At 35.2% G+C, this 16,468-nt stretch overlaps 5 protein-coding genes across 7 annotated transcripts in view; 2 read left to right on the top strand and 3 right to left on the bottom strand.

Annotated features, from left to right (window-relative positions):
* Positions 1-3,375: 3,375 nt before the first annotated feature.
* Ap-2sigma (adaptor protein complex 2, sigma subunit) lies at positions 3,376-4,926 on the top strand. Its single transcript, XM_070294321.1, has 4 exons — positions 3,376-3,485; positions 3,851-4,000; positions 4,074-4,247; positions 4,417-4,926. Exons 1-4 carry the CDS (start codon positions 3,483-3,485, stop codon positions 4,516-4,518), a joined length of 429 nt encoding a protein of 142 aa, XP_070150422.1. The 5' UTR covers positions 3,376-3,482; the 3' UTR covers positions 4,519-4,926.
* A 153-nt stretch (positions 4,927-5,079) lies between these two features.
* On the bottom strand, positions 5,080-9,492 carry Ints2 (integrator complex subunit 2). The gene is made up of 5 exons (XM_070294320.1): positions 9,117-9,492; positions 6,842-8,934; positions 6,433-6,637; positions 6,031-6,337; positions 5,080-5,821 (listed from the first exon to the last, which is right to left on the bottom strand). The coding sequence occupies exons 1-5, from the start codon at positions 9,398-9,400 to the stop codon at positions 5,369-5,371; spliced, it is 3,342 nt and encodes a 1,113-aa protein (XP_070150421.1). The 5' UTR covers positions 9,401-9,492; the 3' UTR covers positions 5,080-5,368.
* Positions 9,493-9,929: 437 nt separating this feature from the next.
* Positions 9,930-12,924, bottom strand: LOC138932313 (trans-1,2-dihydrobenzene-1,2-diol dehydrogenase). Of its 3 annotated transcripts, XM_070294000.1 has the most exons (7): positions 12,835-12,924; positions 12,403-12,549; positions 12,113-12,284; positions 11,240-11,444; positions 10,815-11,106; positions 10,274-10,671; positions 9,930-10,083 (listed from the first exon to the last, which is right to left on the bottom strand). In XM_070294000.1, the coding sequence occupies exons 4-7, from the start codon at positions 11,442-11,444 to the stop codon at positions 9,977-9,979; spliced, it is 1,002 nt and encodes a 333-aa protein (XP_070150101.1). In that variant the 5' UTR covers positions 12,113-12,284; positions 12,403-12,549; positions 12,835-12,924; the 3' UTR covers positions 9,930-9,976. The 3 variants fall into 3 exon arrangements, with proteins under 3 accessions (XP_070150101.1, XP_070150098.1, XP_070150100.1); XM_070293997.1 differs by lacking the exon at positions 12,113-12,284; XM_070293999.1 differs by lacking the exons at positions 12,113-12,284; positions 12,835-12,924 and having other exon boundaries at positions 12,403-12,628.
* On the bottom strand, positions 12,874-14,055 carry LOC138932314 (mitochondrial inner membrane protease subunit 1). The gene is made up of 3 exons (XM_070294001.1): positions 13,814-14,055; positions 13,210-13,407; positions 12,874-13,075 (listed from the first exon to the last, which is right to left on the bottom strand). Exons 1-3 carry the CDS (start codon positions 13,916-13,918, stop codon positions 12,914-12,916), a joined length of 465 nt encoding a protein of 154 aa, XP_070150102.1. The 5' UTR covers positions 13,919-14,055; the 3' UTR covers positions 12,874-12,913.
* A 1,141-nt stretch (positions 14,056-15,196) lies between these two features.
* LOC138932312 (terminal nucleotidyltransferase 4B) overlaps positions 15,197-16,468 on the top strand; it is a 4,347-nt gene continuing 3,075 nt past the window's right edge. Inside the window, exon 1 of the mRNA XM_070293996.1 lies at positions 15,197-16,266. Coding sequence (XP_070150097.1) covers positions 15,704-16,266 — 563 coding nt within the window. The 5' untranslated portion in view covers positions 15,197-15,703. The remainder of the gene's footprint in view (positions 16,267-16,468) is intronic.

Genomic DNA, 16,468 nt, shown 5'->3' on the forward strand with positions numbered 1-16,468 from the left:
TTATCATTTGAGGAATATAAATTCTTTGCTCATACATGTATATGTGCGTCTCATTATTTAAATCCTGTTTTGTCTCGTTTCAGGAAAAAGACGAGAAACCGATCGTAACCCAAATCGATATTTTATTGAGAAGAAATTATTTATAATTTTTGAATATAATATTCAATAATTTTTAATTATTTCTAAATATATATTTACACCTTAGAATTCTTGGTTTTAATTTTAATAATAAACATGTTAGTTATTTTTTTAAATCGAATTTTTCTTCAAAGAAAATTTTCAGTAAAAAGCCAGGAGCTTTTCTCACAATGTTCTGATATATAACGTATCTGTAATTAAATCCCGGTAATTCAAATTTAGATAGGGAATTCCCGAGATATTAATATTGCATTAGTCGTAGAGTTGCGTAACTCAGTTGCAATTTATTCATCTAATTCGCAATCATCGCGTTAGGCCACAAGAAACATGTTGTCGCGTCGTCATCGCGCCGTCATAAGTACATTCGCAGTGCAAAGGACTAAGCGGTCGATTCGCGAGCTGCACTGCTGCAACGGCATTATCCTTGGATCTCGTAACGAGTCAATTAACGACAATTTATATGATTCTATTATTCTATGATGACTGTCAGATCGGACGCGCTCGAACCATTCGGCGCATAATATAAAGGCAGAAAGATTAAGAGATATATAATTTACGACGTGGCTATCCTTCGTGGAGAAGCGGGTATCCGCTCAGGATTATCCGCTTGTCGCTTGTCACAGTCGAAAGCGGCAATTCTAGTTTCGCATTACGCATCGAGACCTTTCTAACGGTTCGCAAAGTTCGATATGCCTTTTGGCCTTTGCCACGTGCTATATATATGATCGCGATTTTTATCACTTCAATTTTTCGCTCTTGAGAATAACTTGCAATTTCAAACTGGTCCCTGCTAATTAAAAATGTAATCTCATATATGTTATTTTAATTCTTTTTAATTATTCTTTGCGGTTTCTTTTTTTTTTTTTTTTTTTTTTTTTACGCAAAGCCAATAATAATGCATGTTTATGACAAATGAATAAAGAACGCGCAAGTGGTCATTCATCGTGTAGAAAGTGTGTGCATATTTCTTTGCCATCCGACATAAAATTAACCGAAAGTGATTTCAAGTTACTTTCATCAAGATCTTATAGCGAATCTCTGAAATAAGATACTCGAGCGTATCAAAAGCTCCATCGAAGATCTCCGATTTATCGTTACGTAACATTAATCCTCTTTTAAATAATTACGGATGAACACAGCGGGATGAGAGAGTGATTTGCTCCGGATGAGAAAGAAAGATATATAATCGGAGCGGGACAGAATAAGAAAGGAGCCGGCACGGAAAAAGAGGAGGAGGTACGGGGAGAGCGAGATAGCACGGTTTGCGCAAACCGCAGTAATTAAATGCAAATATCGCGTGCTGCGCTTGGTAAAATTAATATTTGACATCTGTCGCGCAACTCGGTCATTCGGGTCGTTCCTCCTTCGAGGAATCGACGATTGCTTCTGCTGTTGCTACTGCTCTCTCTCTCTCTCTCTCTCTCTCTCTCTCTCTCTCTCTCTCTCTCTCTCTCTCTCTCTCTCTCTCTCTCTCTCTCTGTCCGATAATGAACGGAAAGTTAGGCGCGCGCAATCGCTGCCAACAAATTGGATAGACTAAAAACATCTCATCCGACGATGGAGAATTAACAATGGAGAAATCTCTCTCTCTTTCCCAATCCTTTTCAGCACCGGCGAACGTGAACTCATCGTCGCCGGCAAAAAAGTAATGGGATCAAAGATGATTTATTCGGGAAAACCGTTTTATATATTCTTCAAAATTAGAATTAATTCACAATTAATTTTAAATTGAAATTGATTAAAGCAAATGATTGATTTAAGAGAATGTTTAGAATCTATTATATTTTTCATGCTTGATAAACAGGTAATCTTAATATCTTATATGGAAGTTGCAGCGAATGTATAATCGAATGTCGAGTTGTGGATATTGGAATAAAAAAAAGAATTTACTCTAAAACATATATTCTAATTTATATTATAGAATTTAATCATCTAATTTTGTCAGAAAAATTAGTAGAAAGAGAAAACTGTGAAAAGAATAGAAAAAGATATAAAAATGTTTAAACCATTCTCTATTCTATCGAAAATTACTACTAACTTTATAATCTTGAAAAATAAATTTTTTCATCTATTCTCTTTTTATAATTCTGAAAATTATAATTGAATAATTATTTATTTTAAAAAATCGCCAGATATTTCTGCATAAATTTATCCCTTCCCATTTGATTTAAATTCTCTCTTATTAATTCATTTTCTGACTTTCTTATTATTTTAATGTTAATTATCTTTTTTCTGATAAAGAAGAAAGAGAGTTTGAATTTCCAAAGAGGTAAATAATTTATCCCTGCTCTTCTCTTCTTTTCTATTGTGACGCTTATTTCCCGGATAATAATGACAATAAGAAGCCCGCCAATTAACTGACCGATCACGATAAATTCCTTCATATTTCTTTATACAATACATATCTAAGACCTGCCGCAATTGAGTAAAAATAGTCGGCTGACGCGATGGATTTCTACTTTTCGGTTTATTTTGTTGAAAAAATCTTAAACAAACGAAATTTTATTTTTCAAATTACCAATTTTGAATCCATTTATCTTCATGGATCATATTTACATATACATATATATTCATATTATATTATTGCATTTATAATTGTACGCAGCGATTTAAAATGTAAAAAGCTGTTTATATATACTTAAAATGTAAAATATGTAAGAAATGTGAAAATTGTTATGTTTAAAATGTAAAATATGCAAAAATTGAAAAAAAAAACATATTGCGCCATGTATCATTCTCCATTGCAAATTGCAGTCAGCACAGCGTATTGCAATATAAAGTAACGTTATGCAACAGAATATTATAAACAACAATAGGAAAGAAAACAACTCGTCCATCACAATTTTTAAGCTGTTTTTAAGCCAGGATGAAGCAATTATTGTGTATTTTCCCCCAATCATAAAAAATATAAGTCTTCACGCAAGTTCTACTCGTTTCTTTTCATATTTATATCCAATTATCGAAAGTATCTTCGTATTTTGAAAAATTCTAGAGATTTCTAAAACGATTCTCGAAATTTTGATCCGTCTGCCGTTTTTTTACTAATTATATATTCCGATAATTTTGTAAAAATTATTATATATTGTTTAAATTTTCACGATTGGTAAATTCCATTTCTTAATTGCCGATAGTTTATAATTCAGTGTCTCGATATATCGACAGAGTGGTATATGGCTTGCAGTTGCAATAGAATGAGAAGCGCTGCAATCTTACGACGAGTCCCTCTCGTAAAGTGATTATCGCTACGTTCGTGTCCGGTGGGCGGAGAATTGATAGAATCTTATGTTTACAAAAATTTCATAGAGAAATTATTACGTCGAGTGACGGATTAATCGATTTCGAAGATGGTATGTAACATGTATAATTACAAAGCAAATCAATATCCTCTATTAGTGATAAGAATATGGATAAATATATAGAGAAAATTATGCTCCAAAATGCCATCTCGTACGATTGACGTTTCGATTTCTGTCAGGTGGTTGATAGACTACACACACTTGATAAATTCGGATGTGATATTTGATTATAAAAAATTGACAGATTAGAGAATTGTATTTTTATATCGCATAAAAATCATTCTTATTAAATAATAAGAAAATACATCATTGATAATTATCTTACATTGATAATGATGCTAACAATTGAATTAGCAATATCTAAATGACAAGGATAAATAGGATTTAAGTATTTAAAACTTTATACGTTTTTACAGATACGTTTTATCCTTATACAAAATAGGGCAGGTAAGACTAGATTAGCAAAGTGGTACATGAATTTTGATGATGATGAAAAACAAAAATTAATAGAAGAGGTTCATGCAGTTGTTACTGTCAGAGATGCAAAACACACAAACTTTGTCGAAGTGAGTTTGACTTCTTGTACTACATGTGAACTATATAGCTACCATATGTATAAAATAAATATATATATTTCAGTTTCGCAATTTCAAGATAGTATATAGGCGGTATGCAGGCTTATATTTCTGCATTTGCGTTGATGTTAATGATAATAATCTCTGTTACTTGGAAGCAATTCATAATTTTGTAGAGGTGTTGAACGAATACTTTCATAATGTATGCGAGTTGGATTTAGTCTTTAATTTTTACAAGGTATTATTCTCTCTGAGTGTTTTCATGTTAATATTATTCTTATAAATAATTTAATAAAATGTGTAAATAAAGTATTAATTTTTATTTTTATTAATATCATGAAGCTTTATATATAACTTGATTTATTTTATTTGTTTTCCGGTATGTATAATAATAATAATTGTTTTAGGTATACACTGTTGTGGACGAGATGTTCTTAGCAGGTGAAATCAGAGAGACGAGTCAAACCAAAGTATTGAAACAACTCCTGATGTTAAATTCTTTAGAATAAACAGACTCAATTTTAGCTTTATATGTTAACAAATGCTCCATCTGAATATGTGTAATGTCCAAAGTGGATGTACATTCATAATATATAGATTATATTGCATAAAACACATACATAAATCCTCTGTGTAATGATATTATTCAGATGAGTTCCAATAATTATTTGTTTCATATAAAGAAGATAATGTATAATAATCTCTACTTGAAGTTTACATGAAAACTTAGAAAAAAAAACATCAGTGCTCAAAACATGACAAACTATTGTAGGCGTGAAAGATCGAGTAGAAAGAATATATAAAAAATGTCCTCTGTGTTTTAAGTATGTAATAAATCTTGTAAATATGTGATAGTGTATCCATAAAATGTCTCTCTTTATTGTTACATATGTATATTTCACGGTATTTATATTAAAATACTAATGTTTTTTTTATTATAAGATTATTTGTCTCTATATGAGATAGAAAATGTTGATTCAATATAATTTTTCTATATTTATTTTTAAGATCAAAATATATATACAAAAAGTACTCTTGTATATAAGAAAGATTATTAAAATTGCCGTCTATGGTCAATAATCATTTAAATACATTTTAATTATGTTGACATAATCACGTTATACAATTGCGAGAACGCGCGTTATAATCCTATTAACATCGTAAATGTATCAAAGATATCTCTAATCCATACAAGACTCAAAAAATAGATCACAAAGTTGATAGTCGCTTAACAAGATCCGTAGTGAAGAGAATAAAAGATAATTTATATTATATAAATATATATATATATATATATACACATAATATACATTTTAGAACTCGAAACGATTTTATACGGTTACTATATTAAGTCGCGTTTTAGTAAACTCGCGATTGCAATATTGCCTTCTGCAATAGAGTACAAAACGTGGCGTTTACTTCTTGACACAACAAGTTAGTCATTCTATCGCCTAAAGCTGCCTGTGCCGAACTAACTCTGCCAAGTTGAAGCAGTAAGCCCGTGGTATCCTCGGCCAACGGAGGAAATGCCAGGCATATCCTCGTCAACGACGATAACACCGGCATAAAAAGAACGAATCGATCTTTGGCGGATAACACACCTAATAGTGTTATCAAAGTATTGATCGCTAGTCGGCAAACGCTCAATGCTTTTGGTAGAGCATATTGAATAGCCAGATGCGAAGCTAAATCAACCGCAAATACTTGTTTTTCCGGCTCGGGCTGCGATAACAATTCCGGAATCCAATCGAGACATATGTGCATGGATGGAATTCCGGAAACCGTGATCGGCAATAATTCCCGTGGATAGCCCTGCGGATAAAGAATATTCATCGTGATAACTGTACTAGAGAATTAATTAAAAATAATTAATTCTATTAAATTTAGATAGTCACGATTGATATATGTAATGATATAATGGATAGATCATGTGTGTGTGATATGTATTATATATATTTTTATATTATTAAGATATTATTTATATCAGATTATATGAAATTTATTATATTACGAACATATACCTGAAAGTGAACCAATTTAGCCAGAGACGGATCGGCTATGAATACTTGATGTAAGTACGAGCATACAACACTCCGTATTTCTCTAAGTGACCACATTTGTCCGGGAATATTCCTATCTTCTGGCGTTTCTAGACATGCTTCCAATAAAATTTGCACCGCCGCACTTTCCTGACCGGTCACCAAAGCTATTCTCAAGTCTTCTCTCTCTGTTTCGCTCGTTAATTGCCCGATTTTCTCGGTCAAAGGCTTGTCTTGCATGTGCCTTGATAACTGAGATCGCGATGCGGCCAATGTTGCTTGCAAAATTCTATTGAATATAATTTATTTTTATTATAAAAATAATTTCAAATGTAACTTTTATTTTTAGCTTTTATTTACCGAGAATCACGTCTCTCAACTTACCTAAGAATCACAGATAAAATCGGCGCGCATCTAAAAACTCTCGTGTCACATCTTAATACTTGCAACGGGTCCAATACGATATTGTCTTGTGTTAAGAAAACATTTTTTACTATTAAATTTTCTATTAATAGCGCATTTATGGAAAGAACCCATAAACAGCGCGGTAGCACGGTATTAAGCCTAAGCCACACTTGTTTGTAAAGTTCTGAAATTTAAAAAGTTTTGCGTAAGTATTTAATAAATAATAAAACTTAAATCTATTTATATATATAATTAATAATTATAATTACTAATGTTAATTATTAATTGAAATGTATATTAATAAAAAACAAATAAAGAGAGCTCTCTTGAGGCACATTCATTAAATAACTGAAAAGTTATTAAATAATTATTAAAATAATGCATGTACCTTGTATATATCTAGGAACTTGTTCATTAAGAATATCTTTAAAATAATGTATGATCAGTTCAGCGTGAGGCCAAATCTCGGTCGGTTTCATCGCCATCAATTGTCTCAATAATCTTCCTGTTCTCGAAGGACAAGTTTTAATGTGACTGAATGCCTCGACGATCGCGATGTCGCTGATCTTCGTGTTCTCGTAACTCGCGATGGGGGAATCTATGTTGATCATCTCGTCATCGAGCCAGTCGTCCACTAGGGATAGATGCGGGAAGTGAATGGCCAATAGCCGGAGAAGTGGTGAAAATAGACTGGCATAATTCATCTGATCCCGTTGAACTAGTTGTAACAAATATTTGATTGGTAATTCGGATAAAAATTCCGTCGAGTACGACTTGAGCTTTTTGCCTTGCGATATAAAGGTATGCATGTTGGACAATCTCACGTCCTCGTATAGTAAGAGATAATACAATAGCAATAACTGAGATGTGAGCGAAGGTTTCGAAGTGTTGTGGTCCATGCTATCGATGTCTACTTGCATGACGTTAACGGAATTCTTTTTAAAATCAAAATTTGCTCCAAATACGCTGTTCTGAAACACCCGGCGAATTTCGTTCTCAGTGATAGGCTTATTCGTATGCTCGGACGTTTTGTTGTTTGTCACTAGGATAGAATTCACATAAACCTCCACCAAAGCCGGTAGAACCGGATGCAGCGGAGGCACGCTCGCACATATTTGCCGATATATCCAATTTTTGATGGGTACTCGATGTTTTGCAAATGCCCGTGATTTCAGCAGCTGATGGATACAGTGAACCGGCAGAAACCCAGGAATATTAGCATTCAGATTCGCCGTGACCGGCACCTTGACGGCATGGGCGGTAACCACCTGTTCGGTAAAAATTTCCTGCATGAAGATCTGTTTGATCCGCGTGAGATTGTTCGGCCTGATGGGTATCTTCATGCCGAGAGTGGCACAAACCAGCTCGCAGATTGCCGATAGCTGATTGCTATGAAAATGTATCGCCATCAACAGCAGCATCTCACCAAAACTAGCCGTAACGCCGCTCGCGCTCTCAAAATAGGCTTCCTCGCGTACCAGCCACTGCACCCATTCGATGCTGCGTTTTTCCAGATTATGATGCCCGATCAGCGAAGGACAGGCTATCAACATGCACAAACCGAGGGAGACGAATCTGACACCGGCCGGCGACGGCGGCGGATGCGACGTTAATAGTTGCACGATCATCGCCACCTCATCATCTTGAAACTTGATGCCACCAATGCCTCTCAGAGCGCAATAAAGCCTCAGCAACGCGCTTGCTTGTACAACCTGCGACTCCGCTAATTGACTGTCCGTGCTCTGAGAAGCGATTGTTTGCAATCGTTTGAGCAATTCCTCCCGCAGCGATTGTAAAGCCGTCTGAGACTCCCACTTGCGCTTCTGGCCATTCCGAATAAACATCGCAATCCACGAGCGTACCTGCTGATCGCTACCTAATAACAAGCCAGATACGAAGGCAACGACGTCACTTTCAGGCTGCGAACTATTCACATTCTCGTGTTCTAGACTCAGAGTAATAGCCAGAGCGGGCATCCTGCATAGTTCCACGCACTTCGCTCTGACCGCCAATGCTTGACTCGGATTCATCTGGCATAGCATCGTGATGGCTTGCGTCCTGATCCTACCTAATGCAGATTCCTCCTGTCGCTCTCCATTAGCGATTAAGTGTGCGCACACCTCTGAAAAACTATCTGGACTATTGGCGACAATCCAGCAGATGATATCTGGACCATGCTTGACATGCAGTAGGGTCTCCGCAATGTCGAGAATGGACAGCAATGTTGGTAATTCGGCGAGTGCTATGCAGATGACATAACTTATTTCCTCCATATAGACTGCATTGTCAAACAGATCAGACTGCTTAATCTGAAACTCCTGATTCTTTTGTAATTCCTGTATCTGAGATGCTATAAAAAGAATCTCGCTGAGTACCAGTCTAATTCTGCGAATGGACTCACTGCGTTCAAACTCCAGAGCCAGGCCACTCGATAATGATTGTGCCAGTATACTATCTCGCTGCACACTGCCAAGCTTTTGTCTGGAAAAGATAAACAATTATATTAGCATGTAATATTATACCCGATATATATAAAAGTTATATATTAAAAACGATAAACTTTAAAGTTATTTTAAAAAGAAAAAAATGTTAATAATAAAAAGATTATGTCTCTTTGACGTGTAAAAATATAATAATAAAGCCAAATATATATAAATATTAACCTCAACTGCTGCTCCTGTCGGACATCGGTTTCGAGAGCGTGGAAATCAATAGATAAGAGAGCAATAATAGAATTGACGGATTCAATGCCTGACAATATCGTCAGAACTTGCTTTCTACCCTCCACACACTCTTTCGTTATGTCAAGCGGCGAGATGAGACTCATTCTAACCAAACACGGCAGGATAGGCCTGATCTCCTTGTGCGAGCATAACGATAGTTCCTGAATATCAACATTTTGTATCGCCGTGAATACTCGCGGCGATACGCGAGTACTTTCATACATCTCAATAGTGAATTTCTTTCTTTAATTATGACGCAAACTGTTTATAATCGATATATCAATTTCCCTTTAATAAACAGTCACGGTGTGTCAAAAATCACGTGTCATGTATGATGTATGATTGAAGAGATCCACTATGACTATATCATCTTTTCACGCATGCGCGATGCAATGTATATAGAAGCACGAAAATATTGCAATTTCGGTCAAAAAATAATAAATAGATAAGTTAATGTTAATTTTGTTATTGTATATTGTTATAATTCGTGCAATATAAATTTAGATGTTATACAAAAAGAACGACTAAAAAACAAAATTATAGATTTGCAAATTCAAAAAGTTAAATATTAGAAATATATTTTTAAAGATTAAATTTTCATATCAATATTTTACATAAATTTTATTTAACTTTTTGTAATTGCATTTGTTTGTGTGTATTCAATGCACATGTATGAAAAAAATAATTTGGATAAGAAAAATAATTGATATTGCAATCATGAAAATCTTGTATTTATATATTACATATAATGTGTATATCATTATATATATATTTTATTTGTAAAAAATGTTCATGATTTTTCAAGCATCTTGAGGATATACAACACCCAATTGTTTGCGAATTTCATCCTCTAATCTCGCTAGTAATAAAGACGTATCGTGCGTCATTTTCGGACTTTCTATCAAACCTACATAGACAAAAATATTTTATATTAAAATCAGTCATTATACATAAATAAATTTTAATTATTATAAAAAAACTTATATTTTATATAACAACTTATATTATAATTTATTTTTATATAGTGTATGTATATATATATATATATATAATTTATAAATTTCACACGAAAGAGACGTATCGCAAAATAGGTTTACCTTTTAGAATACACGCGCGAGCTTCAGCGGCTTCATAGGAAAGTCCGGCAGAATTTATGTAGTTAGTCTTCTCATTTAATTCGGGCAGAGAAAAGTTCAATTTGCCATTCGGTAGATCGACCGTTGTCGGACACCAGAAACTCGGCACTTTTATCATACCCTTGGTGCCGCAGATATACGCCTCATTTGGTAAATTGACCAATGCTTGTGTCATAATGGTCGCGGTACGATCTCCTTTGTAGAGTAAAGTAGCAGACATGGACAAATCGACGCCATTCTCGTTTAGAACACCGGAAGCTTTTATACTCTCCGGCATCTCATTGTCATAGACCAAACAGGCGAATTGCAAACAGTAAATGCCAAGATCCATAACTGTGCCGCCGCCCAGTTCCTTTTTACTGAAAAGCGCAAATCATGCAAAATTTATTTTTGATTAATTAATTCAGAGCCTAAAAAAGATTAATCATTTCATTCTTCAGACAATCGCCATCTTTTTTATTTCCCTTCTTCTACATTTTAATTTAATAAACATTATACAAACCTTATCCGATCTATGTTAGGCATTCCAAAACCAAAGGACGCGGTCACTTGATAAATGTCACCGATATTGCTAGATGCGAGTTCCTTCCTGATGGTGTCGTACACGGGGAAGCAGCGGCTCCATACAGCCTCCATCAAGAACAATTTCTTGCGTCTCGCATAATTGATCAATTCTGTAGTCTGTTTCAAATTCAATGTCAACGGCTTCTCACACAGAACGTGCTTGCCATGTTGCAGCATCAGCATTGCGATATCGAAATGTTGAGGATGGATCATACCAATGTATACAATGTCTTAAAAAAAAAAGACTTTATGTTAAAGTTTAAATGGAAATTTTCTTGCAGCGATAGATGCGTAGAATACGAGTTTTTATTAATACGAGTTAATGAAAGCCAAAGATCCGATGTTATTGTGCGTGCGATATACCAATATCTTCATTCAAAGCCAATTTCTCGTAATCATCATAGGCCTTGTGAATCTTATGGAGGTTCGCAAAATCTTGCGCGCGCGACAATTGTTGCGCCGCGACGGCGATTATTTCGTGCTCTTTCGCCGGCAAAGTACGCAACGCTATTGTGAAATCGTGCGCGATCTTTCCCGCACTGGCGATGCCCCATCGTAGAGTAGCCATCTAAATCAGAGTACAAAATAATTGTTAATTTGTTAAACTGATATATATACACATATGAGATATCAATTCTTTCAATGTATGCATATATATTTCGATATTTCTGGCAAAAGGAAAATTTTATTCTCTTGCGCTCTAGAAATTGTCATTTTTCTTTCTTAAAATTTGAGAAAAAAATTATATTGAAAATTTAGTGTATATTAAAAAATTAGCAATAACGTAATGTAATATTTCTATAGGAATCAAAATGTATGTGTTGTATGAGAAAGAAATTTTTGAAGGAAAAGTGGTGTCAAAAAGATTCTAAATTTTTTTTTAATAACTACCATATATATAAATATATATATAATAACTCTTTTTATATCATAAAATCAAATAGAACTAAAAGAAAGCAATATAAAAAAAATTAATATTCAAAAAGGTTATTTCTCTAGCAATATGTATTTTTCTGCAGCATTATTAGATAAATGCGTAATAATAAACTCCAATATGTAAACAATTAATACAACAATTAATTAAATAACTATAAAAACAAATTTTTTCTACATTATTTAATATTTGTAAGCATTTTTAAATATTCGTCTCGATTCGAATTTCAATTATTCATATAATCGATATAATTTTGCCGAATTTAAATTTTCGATATCATATGGATATGAAAAAATATATACCTTTTGCCATTTTTAATTAATTTAAGATCATTTTCTCTCTTTTCTCCGCATCTAGATTTGAGAAATCGTCCTATTTATAATGATTTTTATTATCCTAGATTGCTTTCATTGACATTCTGTCAGTATTTTCGTTTATCATCTTTATATCGTCTATTTTTGTAGGTAGCTTAACCTAATTTTTATAATTTAATCCTTATTTGTGGAAACACATTCTTAAGATTTTTTATTACAAAGAAACAACGAAAGAAATTTAACAATTTCCAAAAGTAAAAAGAGATAAATATACTCACACTGTTGCAAAATTGAAGTACTTGTCACGACACACTCGAGTTTACTAATCAGCTCTCGCATATAGAAGCCGCTTATATTACCAGCTTGTATGTGTGCCTTATCTTATTCATCGACTCTTAGTCGACCTCCAACGTTACGGATAAAAGCTGTTAAGAGAATGTTTAGTTTATCATTTATTTGTATGTTTCCACACGCCTGATTTTAAATTATGTAATTATCTTATTTTGCTGACATAATCTATTATTAGTCATGTCACACCAAGTATATATAGCAAATACTTGATATAAAATATCTATAAGTAAAACAAATATAACCATATATTTTTGAAAGGATTATGAAATACACACACGTAAATATATATCTTAAATCTATACGTAATCCTAAATAAATCTAATACATAAACATATGTAAGGAACTTTATTTTCTCTTACAAGTTAACCTAAGAATTGTTCCGTGATTATTTTTCCGTAATTCTTGATTGATGAAAATATTTTTCTATACATGATTAATTTAGGTCACGTATTTTGTTGTAAACATAGTTATCTCTCTCAAGGGAAATATTTTACATAAAGCTCGTCCACGTAATAATGCGTGGGGCACTGGTCCATATACTCTTGAATCTGTAGAATTATTACTGTTATCACCTTCCAACCAAACATATCCATAAGGTATCTGAAAAGATATATATCATTAATACATACAATAATTAATGTTATTTGTAAATTATGATTTATAATAATATGATTAATGAGCAGAAAAAAGATATATGCAAAATAATAAATACATAATTCATCTATAAGGTTTACCGTTGTTATATTTAGGCCATTCCTTATGTTATCGCCAGGCAAGCCTACAATTCGCTTGCATATATTTTGTTTCGGATTGGTAGGACATTTAGAAATGACAATGTCGCCTTTCTTGAGCCTTTGTAATCTAACCGATATTCGTTCCATAACTAGTACATCGTTAGTATATAATGTAGGTTCCATGGATGGACCACTGCACTGTAATTATCGACATGCATGCAGTATATTTATCTCATATATTTTTCCCTTATAAAAGATATATAAATTGATATATAGATTATATATATATATGTTCTATTATATAAAACATACAAAGTCGCACATACATGACAAATTTTACTTGTAAAAAATAAATTTACTGTATATTATTTACTCTCTCGTTTTTATGAAACTTATACAACCGACTCTGTTTCAAGACAGATAATATAATACGATGCGTTAAGTTTTGATTTTTTATTATATGGTATATAGAGAAAATTTTCAAAACTATAGAATTAAAAATCGTTTTCCAAGGATGAAAAAGAAAATACGAAATATCACACCTTACACATCTCGATGTAAATTTCTTTAAAAATAATATCGCGCTATATATATTAATACATACCACAACGATATCTCCTACATACTCGTAAACGCAGTACATTACACACGCACATTGTACGAATCCACATGTAACCTTAGACATGAATTTATTCAGCTTTAACATCATGTATAACGGATTGCCACTCGTCTCGACGAGGAAGATTCACGCAAAATGCTTCTCCTCATCTGATCTGTCAAAATCGTGTACATAACTTGTGAATGTCTCTCTTATGTCAAAACATGAAATCACATATATATAATCCATTCAACCTCGCTTTTGTATCTAACACCTAACTCGACATTGCAAGTGTTATTTTGCATCTTGATGGGTCTGTTCCTTTTAGTTGCATATGTTGCTGTATACTTTCTGTCGCAAATTGTACATATATATGTATATTTAAAAAAAAGTATATATATATATATATATATATAGATAATATATATCGGAGGAAGGGAGACAAAAATTTAAAAAGAAACTATACATAATGCGTTGCTAAATAAATAAAATGAATAAATCTTATAAAACTCATGAAAATGTGTGTATTATACGTGTTATAAATTGCGCAATGATACGCGCATAAAAGCAACGCAATCCTACCAACTGAGAAAAAATTCATATCGTTGATCGCGCTCCGGAAACTTCACTTTATATCGGGCTTTTGTCCAGACACGTGTGGAGCGGCAAGTTGTAATAAATGACAATTATTCAAATAATACAATTGTAAATACGAAAAAAAGCGTATATTATTTCTATATTATTTCTAAGCATTCTCGACTCGAATTGCAATTATCGCGGAAATTGTAACCGACATCTATGTGAATTTCGCCGAATTGGCATATATGCGATAACGATCTTTATTCGCGAACGGATGAAACGTGATATTTGAGATAACGCCCTTTTTCGAAAATTGATGTCACGATGAAATGATGTCGCTGTCGATTCTAAGCATAAATATATATATATGTCTGGGAAGAAAATGATTAATCGCTACGTTTGCTATGACGTGTAGTAATACAGAATTCTTTGAATTAGATGAAACTAATTTTTTTACATTCTATATACTCGTGTAAATTTATTTGAAAAGATTTTGAAAAAAAAATCTGTTTCTTTTAGTATACCTTGAGGCCTTGAGGCATAGGGAGAGGGGGTGGGGGGGGGGGGGGTGGAGGAAATTTGCGATAGAAAATACATGCGTAAAGGATACAGTTGAAAGGAGAGAATATCTGTTCTTCTCGCGCGATTATATTTCGCTTCGAGGGGAAGATGGATCGATCCCGAGATTGTCCTGGAACTCTCGCGAAAGGATCGCGGCGATGGGCGGATTTTCACGGGCGAATCGAACTGGAGCAACAACTGGCACGGGTTTCACGGAGCGTCGCGCAGAATCTCGCGATATCTCGCTAAGAATCACCCCCTTAATCGGGCACCGTCGGCGAATCTCGGGCTCGGCTCGCGGTCGTATTCCTCGGCCCGTTCCTGCGCCGTGTATGAATATCTCGCGTTTAGTTTAGTGTCTAGCACAGGTTACGGTCCGACCGACGGACCGGGATATCACACGACGTGCGCGATATCGCGACAAGTGTCGACGGCTCGGTTCAGAGTGATATATACGAGGGTAAAAAGGGTGACATAAACGGATAAACGCGCGCGAGACGTTGAAGGGGAGTGACACGCGACGTGGTGCGTGGTGCGTCCGCCCGTACGCACGCACGGCGTCGAGAACGCGCGACCGATCGCACGCACGCACACGCAACACACACACATACATACATACGCATACACATATACATACCACACGGTATATATTTATATATATACATATATATATATATATATATACACGCACATACGTACGAGGGCACGGAAGGAGGAGACGGCCGACGGTTTCTCCCGTCCCACGGCGCCAATTTAATGGATCCGACCATCGGTTGGTACCAACCGGAGCAGTACGGCCCCGCTAAGAACCTGTGGATGCACATTTGGGAGGTCGAGAAGGGCATCGACGTACTGACCCTGCGTAACGACGCGAATACCGCGATGGGCGTGCGACTGCAGCAGGACTTTCTCGCGCTGGACACGAGCCCGCCGGCGGCTGCGACCGCGGTCGGCACCACGCCGTCGTCTAACACCGGCACCGCCGGCACCACCACGGGCTTAGGTTTGGGTAATAATAACGGCGGCGGCGGCGGCTGCAGCAGTAGCAGCAGCAGCAACAACAACGGCAATGCCAACGGCGGCAATGTCAGCAACGGTAACAACGGCCGCGCCGCCGTTCACGGCAATGCCGCCGGCAACGGCGAGCAGCATCGCGTACCCCACAACGCCTGCAACAATTACTACAATCCGTCGCGTAGGAAAAGCGATAACCGCGCGAGCACTTACGGAATGAATTACAACTACGAAGCCCTCGTGGGCGAATACGGTGGTTGTCCCTGGCGCGTGCCGAATAAGCAGTACTCCAGGGGGGTGATCGGGTGAGTATCCCCGGTAGCCTCTTTTTTCGTTTCCGTCAAGAAAACTCGCCACGCGGTCCATATGGCTATTAGTTAGGTTAGGTCACTTTGTATAGAGTGTCTCTCGATTGCTCTCGACCCGACATATATTCAAAGGCTATACGGGACGACGAGTATAGCTGCATCTAGAAGCGAATAGTACTCTGCGTTGATACCACTGCTT

This window comes from Polyergus mexicanus, unplaced genomic scaffold (genome assembly GCF_030449975.1).
Source record: "Polyergus mexicanus isolate NDT 795.1 unplaced genomic scaffold, iyPolMexi1.0 SCAF_4, whole genome shotgun sequence".
NCBI lineage: Eukaryota > Metazoa > Arthropoda > Insecta > Hymenoptera > Formicidae > Polyergus > Polyergus mexicanus.